The 19,807-nt window shown below is 54.4% G+C and overlaps 1 protein-coding gene across 1 annotated transcript; it reads right to left on the bottom strand.

The window, feature by feature from the left end:
- Nucleotides 1-247: 247 nt before the first annotated feature.
- ATP13A1 (ATPase 13A1) lies at nt 248-16,992 on the bottom strand. The gene is made up of 26 exons (XM_055344034.1): nt 16,584-16,992; nt 14,262-14,351; nt 13,958-14,148; nt 12,390-12,462; nt 12,009-12,164; nt 11,785-11,854; nt 11,600-11,706; nt 10,898-11,027; nt 10,718-10,773; nt 10,040-10,166; nt 9,822-9,959; nt 9,621-9,741; nt 9,115-9,272; nt 8,533-8,708; nt 8,352-8,462; nt 7,209-7,334; nt 6,289-6,397; nt 4,611-4,810; nt 4,432-4,528; nt 2,634-2,794; nt 2,447-2,561; nt 2,151-2,347; nt 1,213-1,355; nt 883-994; nt 654-797; nt 248-568 (listed from the first exon to the last, which is right to left on the bottom strand). Exons 1-26 carry the CDS (start codon nt 16,989-16,991, stop codon nt 458-460), a joined length of 3,627 nt encoding a protein of 1,208 aa, XP_055200009.1. The 5' UTR covers nt 16,992; the 3' UTR covers nt 248-457.
- Between the last annotated feature and the right edge of the window lie 2,815 nt (nt 16,993-19,807).

The following is a 19,807-nucleotide window of genomic DNA, read 5'->3' as shown; positions in this document are numbered from 1 at the left end:
AACTCTTCACTGACCAGTGCCTAAGAGAACAGAATATGAAGCTGAGACCAAAGAAATAGAGAAGTGCTTATCAAATTAGGAAATATGTACAACTCTCTGAGATTGGAGCCTGGCACTGAATAGCTGGATCCACAGGCTTTTTAACAACTTCATGGCTCCTGGGGAGGTGCCAGGACCCTCCCTGCTCGGTGACTGCACAGCCCCACCATGACCCCTCCAGTGGTACAGACAAATGTGGAGGCAAGGCTTCTTAAAATCATGGATGCGGCTTTATTTACCAAAGGTGCTGGCCCTAGGCTGGTTCTGCCAGCCAGGCCCTCAAGTGGCTGCGGGGTGGTCCCAGCTCAGTTCAGTCCTGGTGGCAAGGCCGGACCTGCCTCACCACGGGGGCAGTGTTCCCTCTTGGGGCTCCCGCCCGGTGGCACCAACATGGGCAGCAAGTGCCGGCACTGCCATCTCAGGAAGGCACTTTCAGCTTCGGGGTCCCCAGGAAGAACTGCAGGACACGGTCGGCCAGGAGCGCCAGGCAGAAGTCCAGGAGCAGGACCTGGGCGATGACCAGCTTGAACTGTGGGGCAAGGAACACTGGTGAGCCGGGTGCCTGTGGATGGGCCCAGGCTAAGTCCTGGGGCCACATCCACAGGGCCACTCACCTCCACAGGGATGTCCACGAGGCCAAACTGACTGTTGAAGTCAGGCGAGGAGCCAAGGAGCAGGCCCACGATGGCCAGGAGTGACACAGCCAGGCTCCACACGAGGGGTTTGTTCTCTGGCAAGCTTTCCATGAATGGTGGGCCCTGTGGGAACAGAAAGATGAAGAGTCATGTGCTGTGGAGGCCAGGAAAGTGAGCAGGGTGAACTCAGGAAAGGCCTGGGCCTCACTTTGTAGTTGATGGCAAAGGTGGCCATCTGCATGGCCATTGCCATGATGTACACGGTGCTGTTGACCAGGCTTGGCTCAAACTCCTTGTACAGGTCCACGAACTGCTCCTGCCTGCAGCAACACACAGGGGACAGGGCCGTCTCTGACCCCCATCATCCCTGCACAGAGCCAGGGCTCTCTGCCTGGCTGACCCCACTGGCTAGACCCTGGTTACCCCACAGGAGTAATGCCTGGCTGCACATCCTCCTGTAGCCTCCGCTTCAGGGACACTGCCCACTGCCTATGAGTGCCCTGCCCCTCCCCAACTCCCATGCTGGGGCAGCACTCACTTCTTGGGGCTCCGGGCCTGGGCCTCACTGTATAGGTAGACGAGACTCAGGAAGTGGACACAGAATTGGAGCACGACCGTAAGGACGGTGTACAGGTTGAAGATGTTGGGCAGGGGCCGCTCTCGGGAGAGAGTCTTGAGGGGCTGTAGTAGCAGGGTGGAGGGACATGTCAGGGTCCAGGCCCCCCTGCACCAGTCCACCCTGCCTCCTGGCAGGATTCGTGCAGAGAGCAGTCACCAAATCCTGGAGGTTATGAGTCAGCACCAGTCCCCAGAGCCCTCCTCATTACCCAGGCCTTAGTGCAGATGCCACCACACCCTCACTCAAGGCCTATGCTCCACAGAGCAGCCAAACCCACCCCCCTCCCCTTGTTCTGGAACAAACCAAAGCCCTCCCTGGGACCCACCAGATGTGCATGATTGACACAACTCACCGACCCCCTCCTCTGGCTACCAGGTGCTCCTGGCATTAGCAGATGCCCATCTATGGCCTTTCTTCCTACTTCCTGGAAGGTTCCCTTGTTCTTTATGCATCACACAGGCTCCCCTGAACAACCTAAGGCTGTCCCCTGTAGCTTATGACCCCCTCTGTATTTTTCATGATACTGCATGCTTTCTGAGTGGTCTTGATAATCATTTCCCCATTGTCCTCTCCTTGCCTGTAGGTTCTGTGTAGGCCACCTGAGACCCCAGCTGGTAGACAGTGCTGGGGCCCAAGTTGTGCCCCTCTGAGGAGCCTCAGCATGCACCTGCCCTGCCCAAGGGGTCCCCATCTATAACATGGGGATGACAGTTCCCACCCTGAGGGCTGCTGTGAAGACAAATGGATGACATGTAGTAGTGGTGACTTTAACAGTCCACCCTAGCTGGCCCAAAGAGGTAAAGGGTATTCCTGAGATGGGAGGGAGCCCCTGCTTTTGCCTGTGTGTCTCAGCCCACCTTGGAACGGGAGATGAAGAGGAAGCAGCCGGCCAGCAGCAACCCCTGCAGTGTGGCCTGGAAGTCACTGAACTTGACGCCCTCCAAGTAGAGAACACTCTGACTATAGGCCAGGATGAGGGCATTGAGTGCCAGGATCTTGAACATCTGCAGCGTGGTCACCAGTGTACAGCGGCCCTGCTTGATCACGTGGCAGACTGTAGGGGGGGCAGGGGAGGAGAGGAAGATGTGGGCATGGGGCCAATCAGGATGGGCCTGGGGATGGGCACAGGGAGAAGGACTGGGGTGGGACTCACTGCACTGGATGGAGGAGAGTTTGGAGGTGAAGGGGGCAGCGATGCTGGCATCCCCCAGCTTCACAATGGGCATGCTCTCATCCTCTAGTTCCCGCAGCACCTGGCTCAGGCGGTCCTGTGGGGCAGGCAGCAGGGGTGAGACTTGGCCACCAAAGGGTGCCACTGCCCCCCACATCCTGTGACTCACCCGCTGGGAGACCAGTTGTTCCTCGGGGGGTGGGAGCCCTGACTTCTGCTTGGCTGCCCTGGAGGTGGCCCGGACTCCACTGCTGCTCAGAACAGGGCTGTCTCGCGGCCGTCGGCGCCGTTCCACAACTCGCTCGGGGGCATTGGCCAGGAGTGCCACACCTGCGGGGAGATATGTGTGTGTCTGGAGCGAGAGGGATCCAGTCACCCCAGCGTGCTGGCCCTGTGCCAAGTGAGGCCCCATGCAGAACGGAGTGCCGTGTCTATTCACAAGAGCCAAACCTCCCCATCTCCGATCTCCCCATCTCCCCAAGGAGTGCCTCAAAGAGCATCTATACTACTTTCTACATTTGGAAAGCAAAACCCAAATACACAGAAAACCTGAGGAGTCAAAACTGATTTCCGGCAATACCTAGGTGGCTCAGTGGGTTAAGTGTCTGCCTTTGGGTCAGATCATGATTTCAGGGTCCTGGGATCAAGCCCCAAGTCTGTGCCCTGTTCAGCAGGAAGTCTGCTTCTCCTTTTCCCTATGTCCTTCTCCTGCTACTTCTGCTCTCTCAAATAATTTATAAAAATCTTAAAAAAAAAAACAAAAACAACTAATTTCCAAAATATACTGCCAAGGATCACAATTCTAGGGAATAACAATAAAGTAGTTAAGAATCTGAAAAGTACTTTAGGTACATCAGGTTGGTTTTTTCCTTTATTTTTATTTTTTATTTTTTTATTTTTATTTATTTTTAAAATTTTTAAATTTATTTTTATTTATTTTTTATTTATGATAGGCACACAGTGAGAAAGAGAGGCAGAGACATAGGCAGAGGGAGAAGCAGGCTCCATACACTGGGAGCCCGACATGGGATTCAATCCCAGGTCCCCAGGATCGCGCCTGGGCCAAAGGCAGGTGCCAAACTGCTGCGCCACCCAGGGATCCCTTTTCCTTTATTTTTAGAGAGAGTGCACATGTGGGGGCACCCGAGTGGCTCAGTGACTGAGCTTCCGCCTTTGGCTCAGATCGTGATACTGGGGTCCTGGGATCGAGTCCTGCATCAGGCTCCCTGTGGGAACCCTGCTTCTCCCTCTGCCTACGTCTCTGGCTCCCTCTCATGAATGAATAAATAAAATTGTATAAAAAAAAAAGTGCATTTAAACAGGGGTGGGGGGCTGGGGAGGAGGAAGGAGAGAGAAAGAGAAAAAGAGAGAGAGAGAGAGAGAGAGAGAGAGAGAGAGAGAGAGAGAATCTCAAGCAGGCTACACTCAAGTCCAGAGCCAACATGGGGCTTGCTCTCACAAATCCTGAAATCATAACCTTAGCCAAAATCAAGAGTTGGATGCTTAACTGAGCCACCCAAGTGCCCCATCAGATTGGTCTTGAAACCTTAACCTGACAACTGCATTCTGTTGACATAAATCCAAGGCTGTGAACAGCTGGCAAACGCCTCAGCTTCAGTTTGTGCATCCCTACTTATCCCATCTTCCCCTGCCTCCAGCCTCAGCACTCACTGCCCACATGGTCCTCACAGTACCAGGAGGCCTGAACAAACCAAGCTGTGTCTGCCACCTGGAGTCCACCTGTCTTCCTATACTCCCAGAGGCCCCGGTGTCTGCCTGCCCCACCTTGTTCCTCTGACACCTATGTCCCTTCCAAAGACCTGCACTCCTCAGATCCCCAATCCCACTGGCACCTGCTCCATTCCCTGCCTCCTCAGAGAACTCACTCAGTGACATATCTCATCAGAGATATGTCCTGCGCTGCAGGACAGTAACGGAAGGAATAGTCCCTCAGTTGCAGGACTCACCCACGTCAGCATGCTTCAGGGCACCCACATCATTGGTGCCGTCGCCACACATGAGGGTCACGTAGCCCAGCTCCTTCAGGCTGGTGATGACAAACTCCTATGGGTGCAGAGATGGACTGAGTGAAGGCTGTGTGCTGCCCCCAGGGCTCTGCCTGCCCCCCAACCTCCTCTGTACACACCTTCTGTTTGGGGGCCACACGGGCAAACACCTGCACATGGGGGATGAGGTGAAGCAGCTGCTGGGGGTCCTCAGCCTGTAAGTGGGCCAGGCCATCGCCCGTGAGGCACAGCGCATGCTCCAGGGCCAGTGCCTTCGGGGAGCCCCTGGCCAGGGGCAGCGTGACACTGCCATCGATGGAGCGCCACTCACAGGGTCGACCTGCAGGGCCAGAGCCCAGGGTCAGGGAGGGGGTCCAGCCACTCAGCAACTCCCCCTCAGGTGGAGCCCACATATGCTGTCCCAGTCTCATCTCTCTGAAGCAACTTCTTGGCCCCCACCTCTCTTTATCTCTACCAACCCCCATCTACACCTGCACCCTAGACCTCAGCAACCCCACAGATGTTGTTCACAGAACCCTCTCATATAAAGGATTCAAGAACCCAGAGCCTAGGCCACTGGCCTGAGACCACAGATTTAAATCTAGACAGCCTGACCTCAGGAGCAAGACACCACTGACCCTGGGACCTGTCTGAAACTCTGCTCTTCCAGGGCCAGGCCACCGAGTCACTTTCTTGGGCCAGATACTGCTTGCCAACCACTTCATCTTTCTAGATGGCTGGCCCGGGCATGGACACTGAGAAACAAGGATGGTTGAAGGAGGCCTTCACTGCATGGCTCTGCATGGCTCATCCTGGGTTGTCTGGGCTGGAAGGGAAAACAACCTCCATCTGACTTTTACGATGGCTTTTTTGCTAGAGCAACTTTACTTGCCAATCAATAGTCCTGATTACCATCTCTGGGCCACCTGCCTCTAATCCCTGGGGCCGGGACAGAGATGACAGACATGTGGGACCAATGGTGCAGACTAGAAGGACTGCGAAATTCTAGAATCCAGCAGAGTTCCAGAAGCCAGTACCCTTCTCTGACCTGCAGCCTGGCAACCAACCCCGTGCATGTAGCTCCCCAGGCAGGCACCATCCCCTGGCATCTGACAGAACCCATATTCTACCAGTTGGAGGTGCTGGGGCTGGACTGCCCCTCAACTGGTTCTACTCTGGGGCACCACTTGCAGCCAATTTGATTACTCAGGAGTGACCAGAGGCCATGAACTCTGGAGTCAGAACATCTGGGTTCAAATCCTTAGTCACAGTGTCACTAAGGTGGGTGAGTTTACTTCTGTTTCCTTATCTCTAAGGTGGGAGTGTCAACAGCATACCTGTTCACTTTCCTCCTATAGGGTGTGGGATGATGAGGCCTCCCATGTAGGGCAGAGGGGCCAACATGGTAACACAAACCAGACCTTCTGCCTAGGGTCTGGCCATGCTGAGGATGAGCACTAGCATCCGTGTGCTTAGAGGAGAGGAGCCCTCACTGTGTACAAGCAGCCTGCCAGGCCCAAGACAGGTGTGAGGATAGGAAACATGGCCTGGTGTGACGACAATCAACCACTCTGGTTCTAAGTCGTCACTGACCCCAGACCAGTTATTGCCTGCCTACTGCTGGACACATAGGTGTGGGGCTCCTTGGCCAGAGGGCCCGAGCATGCTGATAAGACATGGCTATGTTCCACAGGTCTGGGTCACAGATACTGGATGACATTGAGGGTGTTCTCTCAGGCCTGAAATGCAGGTGGGCCACCAGATCAGAGCTGTTCTTGGACTCAGGGTTCCCCCAGCCTCGGACCCATGATACCTCACCTTTCTCCGTGGGAGGCTGCAGGATCAGTGTTTGTGCCTTTTCAATGAAGTGCAGTTCCTGAGCCACGTGGCAGGCAGTGAGCGGGTTGTCACCTGTGATCATGACGACCTGAGGAGAACATAGAGGCAGTGGGGCAGGGCCCCGCAGGTCAGAACTCCAGATCTGGTGGCTGAGGCCCCTCTAAACAAGGCCACAGAAGGTAGTCTTGGCCCCCTGATGCAGAATGGGCTTCCAAGGACCACAATCCATCCCAACCTGGTGGTGTTTTATGCCAACGATACATGTATGTGTGTCTAAGAACACTCACAGCCTTTATTTGTAATACAGACTAAGAACCAACCATTGGTGTGAACCCTCTTGACTTGGTAGCTGCCCTAGGTAGAGGGAGCAGATGCTCCAGTCTTCTCAGAGCCTGGTGATGGGAAGAGGGGTTTGACCGCTGAGGGCCAGGTGGGGTATTCACGTCACCAACTCTGAGACTGCTCACTATCCTCCCACATCCTAAACTACATCCCGAGTCCCAAACTAAAAAATAGAAACCACAGGACAGATAGATGTAGTTTGTCTAGGAGTTGCCTCCACATCTGCAGTCCAACTCCTCGTCTCTATGATGGGGTAGAGTGGGGAAATTGCCCTCGCCTCCCAGGGATGCCGGGGGCAAAAGAAGTAACTTGAGAAGGGTGTGCACAGATCAGGTCCCAAAGCATCCTCAGGCTTGGGACAGCATGAGCACCAGAGCTGTGATGGAGCTTGGCCAAAATCCAAGAAAGACATCCTTGAGACTGAGACGTGGATACCCACCCACACCTGCCCCACTGAGGGGAGAACTGCCCTCCGTTGTCACATTGCTCTCTCTGGAAGAAGGAACCAAGACCCACCCACCCTTGGGGCCCAGTGGGGAGGGGTCCAGCAGCTGTACCCGGTGGGATGCATTCTGGATCTCCCGGATTACGGACTTAGAGTCAGCTTTGAGTGGGCAGGAGACCACGATGAAGCCAACGAACTTGAGGTTGCACTCCAGGGCCTCCCGTTTGACCTCCCGGGCCTGTAAAGGGATACAGGGTTACCGTCATGACCCATCCCTCCTCCATTTTCAAGCAGTGGAGTGGGGGTCAGGGAAGGGCCCATCCTTACAGGAGGAACACTTGAGGCTCAGGTAAGAAGTAGGGAGGGCAGCAAGTACCCTGGACCCACAGGACCCGGTTTCCCCACCACGGGGCTTTACTCCCTGGTGTGAGCAACAGCAGGGCATAAGCCTCTGTGACTCCACTTCCAAGATGGCAAAGTCAGATACTCCTTTGTTATCCATTAAGTGCATGTTCACCCTATACCTCATACCAGAAACCGCAAACTCTCGCCCTCACAGAGCTTGCCTTCTACTGGAAGAGATGTGTAATAAAGAAAGTCACAGAAATCAGAAGACTAACTGCCATAAAAGACGAATGCAGGGGAATGGGGCAGATAGGCTCAGGGAGAGGCACCAAGCAGGGTGGTCCTGGGGGCAGGAGAGTAAGCTGTGACCTGGGGTCTGAACACAGGGACACAACCTGGTATATAGGTTCTAGAAGGATTTCTCAGCCATTAGGTGTAAGTGGACTGGATGAGAACCAAGGGGGAACCAGATAAAAGAGCAGTACTGATGGTGGAAACGGGAGGAGCTGATAATTGGCAGGATAAACAGTATGACAGAGAACTGGGGGTGCCCCAACACCACGTGGTGATTGGGTGGTCAAGCAGGGTAGGGGTAGAACTGGGCTGGAGACAGGAATCCAAAGTGTCTCCTGGTGATCCCTGGGGGGTGTGAGGACTCAAGGGTGTGGGATAAGAGGCTGCATGGAGCCTTGGTTACTCTGCAGGAAGTGGCCTCAGAAGCCAGGGTGGGATGGGGTTCCATAAGGAGCAGGTACACAGTAGAGAAGGGACCAAGGACTGAGGGCCACTCAAGGCCTCCCAAGGTAGACGCCAGGGAAGAGAAGGAAACTGTGCCTGCTCATGGTGATGCTGCAGGGAACAGACGGTGGTATGGATACAGGGCCAGCAGATGGGGGGCCTGAACCCTTACCTGCTGGTGGGTGAGGTGCCCCAGTTCCTTGTACCCCAGCGCCAGGACTCGGGCTCCTTCCCGGGAAATCTCCGTATGGATGTGGTGGTAGTCAGGTGGGCACTGGGCGAACTGCAGGGAACGCAGGGGATGTCACCAACCGCCCCGCGCCCCACTTCCCCCGGGGCCGGGGCTGGCTCACCATGGAGTGCAGGGTTTCAGGGGCCCCCTTCACCGCCGCGATGTAGCAGAGATCAGTGGAGCCTAGCTTCTCATAGGAGGCGAGCACGGACATTCGCTTTAGGGCACTGGCAAAATGAAAGCGCTGGTGAATTTTCAGCCCCTGAGTTTTAATACTTCGGGGGAATACTTTCTCATCTGGAAACAAATAAGTACGAATCCTGAGGGCCTTCGCTCCAAAGAGGCAGCCAAGCCCCCGCCTCCCCTTTCCACCCCTCTGTTCCCCCCACCCTCAGACCCAGACCCTGCAGGGTAGGGAAGGGGGAAGAGGGGCTCCTCGCTCTAGGAGGGATCAGATTGGGAGATCTGTACTCAGAGGACGCTGCCCGTGGCTTCTAGCAGGGTGGGGCAGGTTCTACTTCCAAGGGGTGGACTATCTCAGGTCAGAGGTAAGCCTGTGCCCACCCACCTAGGGGACCACCAGAGCTGTGGGCTTGCCTGCCCCTGAACTGGACACACTGTCTCTGAGGGATGTAGCCCACCCGCCCAGGGGTGCAAGAGCTGACAGTTCAGCCCAGCTGGGCCCAAAGCTCCAGCCCCTCACCTTTGGTCAGTGTCCAGTCCACAGCTGTCAGCATAGCCTTCTCAAGTGGGTCACCCACAAGGGTGCCATCATCCAGCTGCATGAGGGAGTGGCATGAGGCCAGGGCACGGTGCGTTTCTACAGGGATGTTGGACACAGGAGTGACCTCCTTCCCATCTCTGCAAAGATAGGAAACAGCTGCTGATAGAGTGGAAGAACCCCTGGGAGTCACTAGCCAGGATGAGGGATGGGCTCCCACTCTGGGCTCGCATTGCAGGGGCCCAGAGGAATGCACTGTCTTGGTCCTCGGGACATCTGTGCCCATCTTGTGGATGTCCCTAAAGGTCAAATGGCTGCTTGGGGTGGAGCCGGGCCCCCATCGCTGCCACATTGAGGAACAAAAGGAGCCTCCCCGCTCCCGATCAGACTTTTGGGGTACACCATGGGACCTAGGGGTGGGTGCTATCTGTCCTTTGAGTTCCTGCAAAGCCATCTGCTGGGCAAGAGCCCAGGCCGCTCGTGCTCACCTGAGCCCAGCCACGCCACGAACGACCAGGCTGTCGCTAGTCAAGGTCCCTGTCTTGTCAAAGCAGCACACCTCCACCTTGCCGGCGAATGGGATCCGGAAGGGCTCCGTGCAGTACATGTCTGGCAAGTGGGGAGTCAGGGTCAGGGGTTCTGTCAGGCCCTGGCCCACTCAGCGCACCAGCCCTGACCCAGGCACTCACACAGCTTGGCCAGGGCGATGAGGGAGGTATTGACAGCCAGAGACAACTCAATAGGCAGTTCCGGGGGCACGACTGATGTGAGGATCAGTGTGCATTCCAGAAAGAGCTTGTAACGGTTCCGGCTAGGGTCCTTGGTGCCTGCAGAGACAGGGCCTGCCAGCCTAGGGGCCGGAGGGAGGGAGGGGGCCAGCAGGCAGGGGAGGGGCCCCCGCATATACCTTCAATCCACACATAGGCAGCTGCTGCGATGGCAAACACCAGGAGGAAGAGGATGAAAATGAAGGTCTCCAGGTTGTTTGCAGTTACCCTCTTGACTCCAAAGAGGATGGTGCGCAGCAGCTTGCCCTAGAAGGTCAGAAGCTTAGAGGCCTTCTCTGCCAGGGAGGTGGCCTCCCACACCCGAGAGCACCAGGCCACATTCTCTGTCTGTGGATGGGGAGTGCCTGCCCTGAGCCCACCCGTGACTCTTGCACCCATGACACGGGGTCCACACAACTATGTAGGGGGCTGCAACTTGGCTAAGGGCTATAAAGACCAGTGGTCAAAAACTGGGGGTCAGGGAAAGAAGTGGCTGAGATGGGGGGACTGAGTCTTTCAGAAGGAGGTGCTGCCAATTACCTCTACAAGGCAGCGCTCACTTTAGTCAAGTTTACGGGTGTGATTCTGTTCGTGACCCCAGTGTGTTTGGCCAGTTTCCTTTCTGTGCTCCCCACCAGAACCTCAGCTGAAGACAGCAGGCCTGGTGTAGGGCTCACGTCTGTGCCCTGGCCACAAGCTGATACCTGCTGTCTGAATAAGTCTTTGGCGAGGATGTTCTGGGTCTGAAAGAGCCACTGTCGACTGTCTGCCACCCGCCCTAAGGCCTACCCTCCCCAGAGCCAGACAAGGGGCCATACCTGCGATGTATTGAATCCAGTCCTAAGAACATAGGCCACACACCCGTTGTCAACCGCTGCAGAGACAAACAGGACCAGCATCATTTGTGTCTGTTCATCCCAACTCCCTCACAGTCAAGCAGATGTGGAGGGGGTGGGGATGGTGGGGCCAGGACACTTCAGACCCCCCAAGGCACCTACGCTTCAGGCCCGTGGTGGCCTTCTGCGGGGGGATGTGCTGCACCACCTTGGTGCCCCCAAAGATGACATGGAGCCGAGAGTCAGTCTGGAGGTCCAGCACCCGGTCAGGGTTAAGGTCTTCAATGGGCTCCTGAGCAGGAAGGAAAGCATGGTGAGGGCGGTCTCATCTCAGCCTCCTCCTCTGTCCCCAGTCTGGCGAGAGTAGGCTCCTGGGGCTGGGATGAGCCACTCTGACCCCTGCAGGGCTCCTAGCCTAACACAGTGCAGCTGACCGGGAACAGCAGCCTGCCCTGCCTCCTCTCCACCTGCAGGTGCACTCACATTGACTCACGTCAACTCCACGTTGACTCCTCGTGATCTCACGATTGGCTTGAGGCTTTGTGCTCTCTTGGTTTCCCCTCAGCCCACCTCAGTCCGACGTCCCTGGTCCCTGGCCTGGACAACTCCTGACGATCTTGGCCTCTCTGATTTCCTTCCCTCTCATTATTACCCAGCTCCCCTTTGTCCGAGGGCAAGACCAGGAAATCTGGAAGCTCCAACTAGGCACTGCACCTACTCTGCCTCTTCTAGTCTCTTAGGCCAGGGTTCCATTCCTCCTCCATCCATGCCGGGCAGGATGATGGCCCAGCTACCAACCCTCTCCCTCCTCCACGAATGGGACAGTGACACACCTGAGTACGACCCCCGCTCCCCACCCAGCACCTTCATCTGTGGCACCGACTCCCCTGTGAGCATGGCCTCGTCCACAATGCAGCGGCCTCGCAGCAGCAGCACATCACATGGCACTAGGTTTTCCTGCGGGGAGCGGCCTACAGGAAGGGGCAGGAGGGTTAGAGAGGAGCCAAGAGAAAGGGCTCCCACCAGGACAGATCAGAAATGTGCCTCACCGATGGAGACGATGTCTCCAGGAACAATCTCATCACTGGCAATAGGCCTCCACTTTCGGCTACGGTAGACCTGGGTAGAGGCAAGGTGCAGTCAGCTCTGGATCCTACAGCGCGCACGATGCAGGCGCATCCCTGGAGCTGATCTCACCCTGTTCCCACTGCACACAAACACTGGGACTGGCAGCCCCCCACCCTGCCCCGGCCAATCTCCCTGTTGGCCACACCTGGATCATGTGGGGCTTGTTGCCCATCTTCCGGATCTCAGACATGTTCCGCATCTGCTGCTGCACCAAGGAGGCCTCGAAGGCCACCAGCATGGAGAGTGTGAAGACGCTGTAGTACCAGTACTCATCCAGACACCAGAGCCCCACGCAAAACACCTGTAGGACACAGCCTGTGTGTCCACACCCCTGCCCGGCCATCCATGGGGGCACACGAAGACCCCTGTGGAGGCTGGGAAGGGACACCAAAGGTCATTCTGCCCATGGGCTCAGATCCATGAGGACACAAAGAGGATTTCAGGTCTGGAAATGGAGATTGCTGTGGAAAGCCCCAAGGGATGAGGGAAGGTGGGATGGGGGGAAGGGCTCAAGCTGCTGCTCTACCTGGAACACAAAGAAAGGTGCTGTGGCTCTCTCCTTGAACAACTCCGAGAAGTCAGGCACCACCATCTCAGCCCTGCAAGAGACCAGACCCCACATCCTGTTCATAGTATGAGACCTCAGAGGCCCCACCCTGACACCTTCACTCAGGGCATTGCAGGCCTCCCCAGGAAATGAGCCAGAAAGGACACTCCACTCTACTACGGCTCTCCTTGTCCCCAAGGCACTGGGGCAGGCGAGCTAACTGCTGCCAGCCGTCTCCTCCGCAGAACCCAGGTAAAGCTTCTGAACCAGCGACAGGCTGTTCAGGCAGGCAGCCACCCACCCAAGCAGGGCTAGTGGGAGACAGAACTTATCATCAGGTTGAGTAAGAAGGCGGGCAGAGAAGGAGCTCCCTGACTGTGGGATGGGAGCCCTGCTGCTGCGCAGAAAAGGCCTGGCAGCTGGGCACTGTGGAATCTTCTGGGGCCTGAGCTCCACTCCGAATTGGAGAGGGGAGGTCTGGAGCTGAAATTTTCTAAAACCTCCTTTAAATAAGCCCCATAAATTGAAGAGTAAGGCCTAAGGGTGTGTTCTGTGCCACTGTGTGGTGGCCCAGTCTGGCCAGGGGACCAGCCAGGTCAAGTAGGGCCACCCTTACCCTGCCCTTGGAGATGTGTCCTAGATATGGGGTATAAGAAAAAGAAACCACTGTGATAACAACAACAACCAGACCCCATTCTGTATTATATCAGGTAACTTTGCATGAGCCAGGAGATGTGAGAAGGGACATCCCAGGCCACCACCAAGGCTGACCCCAAGCAGAAGGTAAAGGTAAAAATTTCTTGTGAATCTTATTAGATTGCTACTTGTGACAGTACCTCAGTTTTGTTTTTTGTTTTTTTTAAACCTCAGTAGTTTTTTAAAAGCAACTGAATAAGAAAAGAATTCTCTAAAGGTTCTGAGGGTTTTCAGATTGAGGACAATTATCATGGAGGCAGGACCAGGGGCTCTGAAAATGAACAATGAGCTCTAAAGCCCTGCTCTGCCCCCACCTAGTTCCATGTCAGCACTGGTGGTTTTGCGGATTAAAGGGAGGAAGTATGTACAAGGTGTCTGCCATCATGCCCAGTAGAAAGGAGAACTATTGTGATCACTGGCAACTCCTTTATCACTCTTCCTAAAGTGCTGAGATGAGTATGAGAAGCATGGTGATAACACACACTTAAAAGCTTAAAAACAAAGAGAAATCCTACAATAATTACAAAACAAGCATCAGCAGTCAACTCTCTGGGGCGTTGGCCCAGGCTGCCACGAAGAGTTGCACGGGCTCCTGTTGGAGAGCACCCCCAGAGTCCCTGTCAGCTGGTGAGTCCAGGGGAGGTAAGACTAGAACACATTTCTCAAAAGGTGACTGCCTTCTTCACCTTGGATGTACCGTTGAAGGGGCGGGCTCCTCTCCCATTTCCTAGGCACCAGGACTTGACAGGGCAGTAACAGGAAAAGGAGCCAGTGGCTCAGCCAAATGTCCATGCTGTGACCACAGGCAGAGCCCCAGCCCTGTCACAACACATGGGCACATCAGGACTCACTTATTGCTCCCAAATTTCTTCTCGGCTGCGCGGATCTCTGAATCCTCCTGGAACCCTCTGTTGCTCTGGTAGTATGAGAAGGCATTTCTCACGGGAAAGGCCACAGGGAGGAAGCGCTTCTTCTCCAGGGTGTCGTAGGAATACTTGATCTTCTGGAATTCGAAGGACAGCACCTCCTGTCCATCTTCACCCTGTAGGAGCAGGCGTGTCTATGGCAGAAGGCCCACACCTGGGGGTGTCTGTCAGGCCTGGGAGTCCCACCCAAGTCCTGGGCTGAGCAGCCCAACAGCTGGTCCGTCCCTACCTCATCCCGGTGCAGGGCCACGAGCTCAGTGGAACCATTGTTGGGGGTCGGCACCACCTTCACGAAGGTTGCTTTCCTGGGGTCGTACTCCTGCGAGGGGCAAAGCGGCGTTGCCAAGGCCTTCTCAACCCCCAGCTCCAAAGCCCTCCTGGTGAGGTTGCAAGCACAGCGGCTCTAGGCTCAGAGCACTGGCCTGTCCACTCTCCAGTCTGTCACTGAGACAAAGATACCACCTCACCACACCTCTGGTCTCGTATCATAAAAATTGGAGTCACAGACAGCACCCAATGCTTGGGCTTCTGCTGAACTCAAACAGGAAGAATGTCCCCTGCATGACCTGCACCCATAAACCACGTGGGCCAAGTCTTGTCACAGCCCACTGGCCAGCTGCTGCTCTGTGTCCCGTCTCTTAACTATTTCGTGTCCTGAAGTGACGGGGGACAAGGAGGCCTGTCCTTGCTTCAGCCAAGGGGCTCGGCACAAGCTGATTTCTCTGCCTCGAACATGTGGTCCCACAATCAGCTTCAAGGCTTTGTACAAATGTCCCCTTCTCAAAAGACCTCCCCCAGAGGAGGCTCCACATAAGGGGTCCTTACAATGTTCCTCTCCTTGGCCAGGGTTTTCCTCTCTGTAGCACTGGTGGCTGAGCACAAGCTCTACCTCTCCCGCCAATACTATGAAGGCAAGAGCTTCTGTCTGTTTTGTTCACTGCCGTTTCCTCAGTGCTTAAAATGCAGAGGCAATGGATGAATCTGTGAGGCCTGAAGCCTGAGCTGTACCCATCTCACTGCTGCGGTGCTGGCTCATCAGCCCCTATGGTGTGTATGTGTGTGTGTGTGTGTGTGTGTGTGTGTGTGTGAGGGCAGGTGCCAAAGGATGACCCTCAGAAGAAAGGCCCTGCCTGCCCCTTGGGGAGATCACCAGCCTTGGAGCAGGCAAAAAATAACAAAGACTTAACTACAAAAACACCGTGGGAAAAAAGTGTGAAGAGCTACTCGGGGCTACTGCCAGGCCACTGCCAGGCCAGGCACTTTGCAGTTTTTCAGTTTCTTCTCCTAATGGCATGCGGTGGGTGTTACGGTTCTCATTTTACACAAAGGGCAAGTGAAACCCAGAGAAAAGAACCCGAGATCTCTGATGGAAACCCAGATCTGCTTGTCCTCACCCCATGGTCGCTTAGCTCCTTTTTCTTCCACCGCTGGAAAGTTAACACGAGTGCTTTCTAGCTGCAGGCCAAAAGGCAGCTGGAAGTTGAGGATGGGGCGGGTGTTCACACTCCCTCCAACTTCCCTGTATTTCTTTGTCCCTCACTGGAGTCTTTCATTGTATTGACCTGAAGTCACCAAGCCCGTAAGTTTGAGCCCCTCCCCTGGGATAACGCTTATTGGGACAACCGAGACTTCATTCCCTCAGAAGAAAGAGAGGACTCAGTCCACATTTGGATTTAAATAGAGGGAGCTTCTGTCTTTTTCTGCAGCCATTCATGCTCTTCCATTTCCCTCTTCTTCCAGAAACACATGCCTGGGATCAAAGGGGAGGCTGGCTGGACCTCAGTGCCCATGGCTCCAAACATGCCACTGTCATCTGAGGCAGGCCCAGAGAACAGCAGTGCAGTCACCAGCAGTAACTGCTGATCCAGCTGCTCTCCCTATCCAGATCCTGGGGGTTAAGGGTCAGAAGTGCTACCGTGCTGCTATATTCCAACAGAAGCCCTCAATGTCGCCACCCTCATCTTGGACACAGGTCTAAAGAGACTCCCAAACAGTTAAGTCACTTGCCCACAAATTGCTCCTGCTCCTCTTAAATGCTACGATCAAAGAACATTTCAACCTAATTTTGGTCCTAGTATGCAAGGACCTTTAAGCACTGGACAACTGAGTTCTCAAAACAAGCTTCACAGATACAGGAACACACCTCGAAGGCCTAGCCTCACATTTTGAAAACCAAGATAGGAGATAGAAGGAGAACATGACCGTTTCCAGGAGAAAGTACCTAGTACTCGCTACTATGGTAGCTAGCATTAACAAGCCAAATCAAAGAGCGACATATGCTGGAGCCTACACAGAGCTTTTTATAGGCATTACCCTATCGAATCTAAATGACCACACCAGGGAAGGATTCCAAGTAAGGGAAGTAACCTGCGCCAGGGTCGTACAAGTCAGTAGCGGGGCCAGGATTGGGCCACCCAGAGGACACCGCTGGGGACTCAGGCCCTGGAAACAGGAGGCCCGGGATGGGGTGGGGATCGACACGAACGTCGTGACTGTAACCCGCCGCAAGGCACGACCGAGCCGAGGGTCGGGCTCGTGCCCGCGCACTTACCGGGGTGCAGGTGAGCGCGCAGTGCGCGTGCACGGACCAATGCCCCGAGAGGACGGTGAGCGCGTGCGCGAGGCAGATGGTGGCCAGCACAAGCAGCGCGGCTTCAGGTATCTGCACCCAGCTGCTGCCCCAGCCCCAGCAGCCGGCGGCCGCGGCGCCCACCCAGGCCGGGTAGAACAGTCCCGCGAACGGCAGCACCGTGAGGCGCCGCAGCAGCGCCAGTCGCCGGTACGGCCATACGGCTGCGACCAGCTCATCGCCGCTCGCTATGAGCGCCGGGCCGGCAGCGAGGAGGGTGCGCGGCTGCGGCCTGGGCTTGGGCTGCCCGCCGGGCCGGGCTCCGCAAGGCCGGGCCCCGCAGGGAACCGCGTTGCCCACCGCAGCAGCCGCCGCCGCCGCCGCCGCCATCTTTCCCAGCGCCGCGCTCGCTTCCGGGCAGAGGCACCGCCTCACTTCCGATGTTTAACTTCCGTTGATCCCTGGGCGCCGCCATAGTAGCCGGAGGGTAGAAAGAGCCGGACAATGGAGGAGTTGGGTTCGGAAGTGGTTACTCAGGGCGCCGCCATGACAGCTGAAGCCGGAAGGAGAGGCAGGGCGCGGCCATGACAGAGTCTTGAAAGGGCTAAGGCTGCCTGCCCGCCCTGCCACGCCGGACAGAGACCGGAAAAGACTAAGCTAGGCGGGTTGGGCGCCACCTTGACGCCTGAACCGGAAGAGGGGAGCTCTTGTCCAGAACTACCCAGGCAGTGGCCAGTTTGGATCGTCAGGGGCGGAGCCTGGACACTGCGGAGGCGGGCCAATTACAGAAACGCCGGGGTTCTGGGGGCGAGGCCTACACAGGCCCGAGGGGCGGGGTTTGTCATGAAGGCGGGACTTGCTAGGGGCAGGGTGCTGGGTTGGTTTCCCCGCGGGAGGGGCCCTTGTCTCCCTGTCTGGGGTCCTGGGCAGGGCTGGCGCGGACAGGCTTCCAGAGCCGTCACAGGACGCAGCGCGCACGTTAGGATTTTTTTTTAAATTTTTATTTATTTATGATAGTCAGAGAGAGAGAGAGAGAGGCAGAGACACAGGCAGAGGGAGAAGCAGGCTCCATGCACCGGGAGCACGACGTGGGACTCGATCCCGGGTCTCCAGGATCGCGCCCTGAGCCAAAGGCTGGCGCCAAACCGCTGCGCCACCCAGGGATCCCCGCACGTTAGGATTATACACACACAGGGTTACTATTTCAACATAAAAATATGAAAAGTGGGTGTTTATTTGAAATTACATCCATTCTGTAACATTTACTTTCCTGTTACATAAATGCTATTGTTTGAACAAAACCACAATAGGAATCGTTAACAGTGGCAATAGTGTTCAGTAGTACTAGTAGAAAATATTGAGAAAATGTATAACACTTTGTTTCTTTGTCCTCTGATAGAGCAATTTGAACTACTTTTTAAACCCAATTGGGGGATCCCTGGGTGGCGCAGCGGTTTGGCGCCTGCCTTTGGTCCAGGGCGTGATCCTGGAGACTCAGGATCGAATCCCACATCCGGCTCCTGGTGCATGGAGCCTGCTTCTCCCCCAGCCTGTGTCTCTGCCTCTCTGTGTGTTGTGTGTGACTATCATAAATAAAAAAAATAAACCCTATTGGATGTTTATATTTTGTAGGTTAATTGTTGCATATTCTTAATACATAACTGTAAGACTTTGTAAAAGACTAGAATATGGCAGCCCGGGGGGCTCAGCGGTTCAGCGCTTGCCTTCGTGCCAGGGCGTGATCCTGGAGACCCAGGATCGAGTCCCGCGTCGGGCTCCCTACATGGAGCCTGCTTCTCCCTCTGCCTGTGTGTCTCTGCCTCTCTCTCTCATGAATAAATAAAATGTGTTTTTTAAAAAAGAACATAATAGGAATCCCTGGATGGCGCAGCGGTTTAGCGCCTGCCTTTCGCCCAGGGCGCGATCCTGGAGACCCAGGATCGAATCCCATATCCGGCTCCTGGTGCATGGAGCCTGCTTCTCCCTCAGCCTGTATCTCTGCCTCTCTCTCTCTCTCTCTGTGTGACTATCATAAATAAATATTTTTTAAAAAGTTAAAAAAAGAACATAATAAATCCAATAAGACTTGGTTAATATTCTATATTTATTTTTCAAATATTCTATATTTAATAAAAGTAACGATAACCTCTTTCTGTCCCAGTACGCGGGATATTTTTACTCTAAGTTTTCTTTTCCAATAATACTTGAGTGGACTGCAATCTTTAGCATTAAAGATTATATAGTGATAAAACTCAGTCCAAGGTGATATCACTGATTTGTTTCCCTGCTATCAAGCCCACAATTACTCTGATTCTTGGTGTCATTCCAATGTGATAACATCAAGCTAAATATGGTCTCAACTAAAGCCTTTCAGCATGGATTTTGCTTATTAGGATTTTTGACTTGTATGGATGAGTTTCTAGCTCTCCAAAACAGCAGGGTTTATTTTTGTTTGTTTGCTTTTTGGTAGACCAGCTTATTTGTCAATCAGGTCTTTGTGTATGTAAACTCATTATATGCTATGTCCAAAACATTATTTTTGAACACTCTAGAGCACATTGGATGTCATCATAAGTCAAACCTCCCTTTCTCAAGGACAATTATTTTTAAGCACATAGATAATTTGAAATTATGAAATCAAAGCTAGATTGGAAATAGTTCACTTGGAAAGAAACTGAGAATATCTTGTCTAATTTGACTGCCCCCCCCCCTTTTTAAGATGTTATTTATTCCTGAAAGAATAAAGAGAGAGAGGCAGAGACATAGATAGGCAGAGGGAGAGACAGGCTCCCTACTGGGAGCCCAGTGTGGGCACTGGATCCCAGGACGCCAGGGTCATGACCTGAGCCGAAGGCCAATGCTCAACCACTGAGCTACCCAGGTGCCCTGACTGCCCATTTCTGATGATGTTTTGAATTCTAAATTTTAAAAATGAGTCATTTTTCTCCCCTTTATGAATGTTTAGGGGCAGTTGCTTCGTCCCTGTTTGGGCTCCCATGGCCTCTTCAAAAATCATTAAAGTACTTTGGAGAAACAGCATGTAAATTTCTGCTTTACTATAATTGTTTTCTCCATTCTAATCTTCAGTGCATTTCCAAATTAGGAGACTTTTGTCACTCTTTGAAACTGATTTTGTGGCAGGCCAATTAAAACCCCCCCCACACACACACCTTTATTAGTTTTAGGTTCAAGTAAAATTGAGAGAA

Source organism: Nyctereutes procyonoides, unplaced genomic scaffold (genome assembly GCF_905146905.1).
Source record: "Nyctereutes procyonoides isolate TBG_1078 unplaced genomic scaffold, NYPRO_anot_genome, whole genome shotgun sequence".
Classification (NCBI taxonomy): domain Eukaryota; kingdom Metazoa; phylum Chordata; class Mammalia; order Carnivora; family Canidae; genus Nyctereutes; species Nyctereutes procyonoides.
Note: the sequence above shows the minus strand (reverse complement) of the source record. Positions and strands in the feature narration are given on the sequence as shown.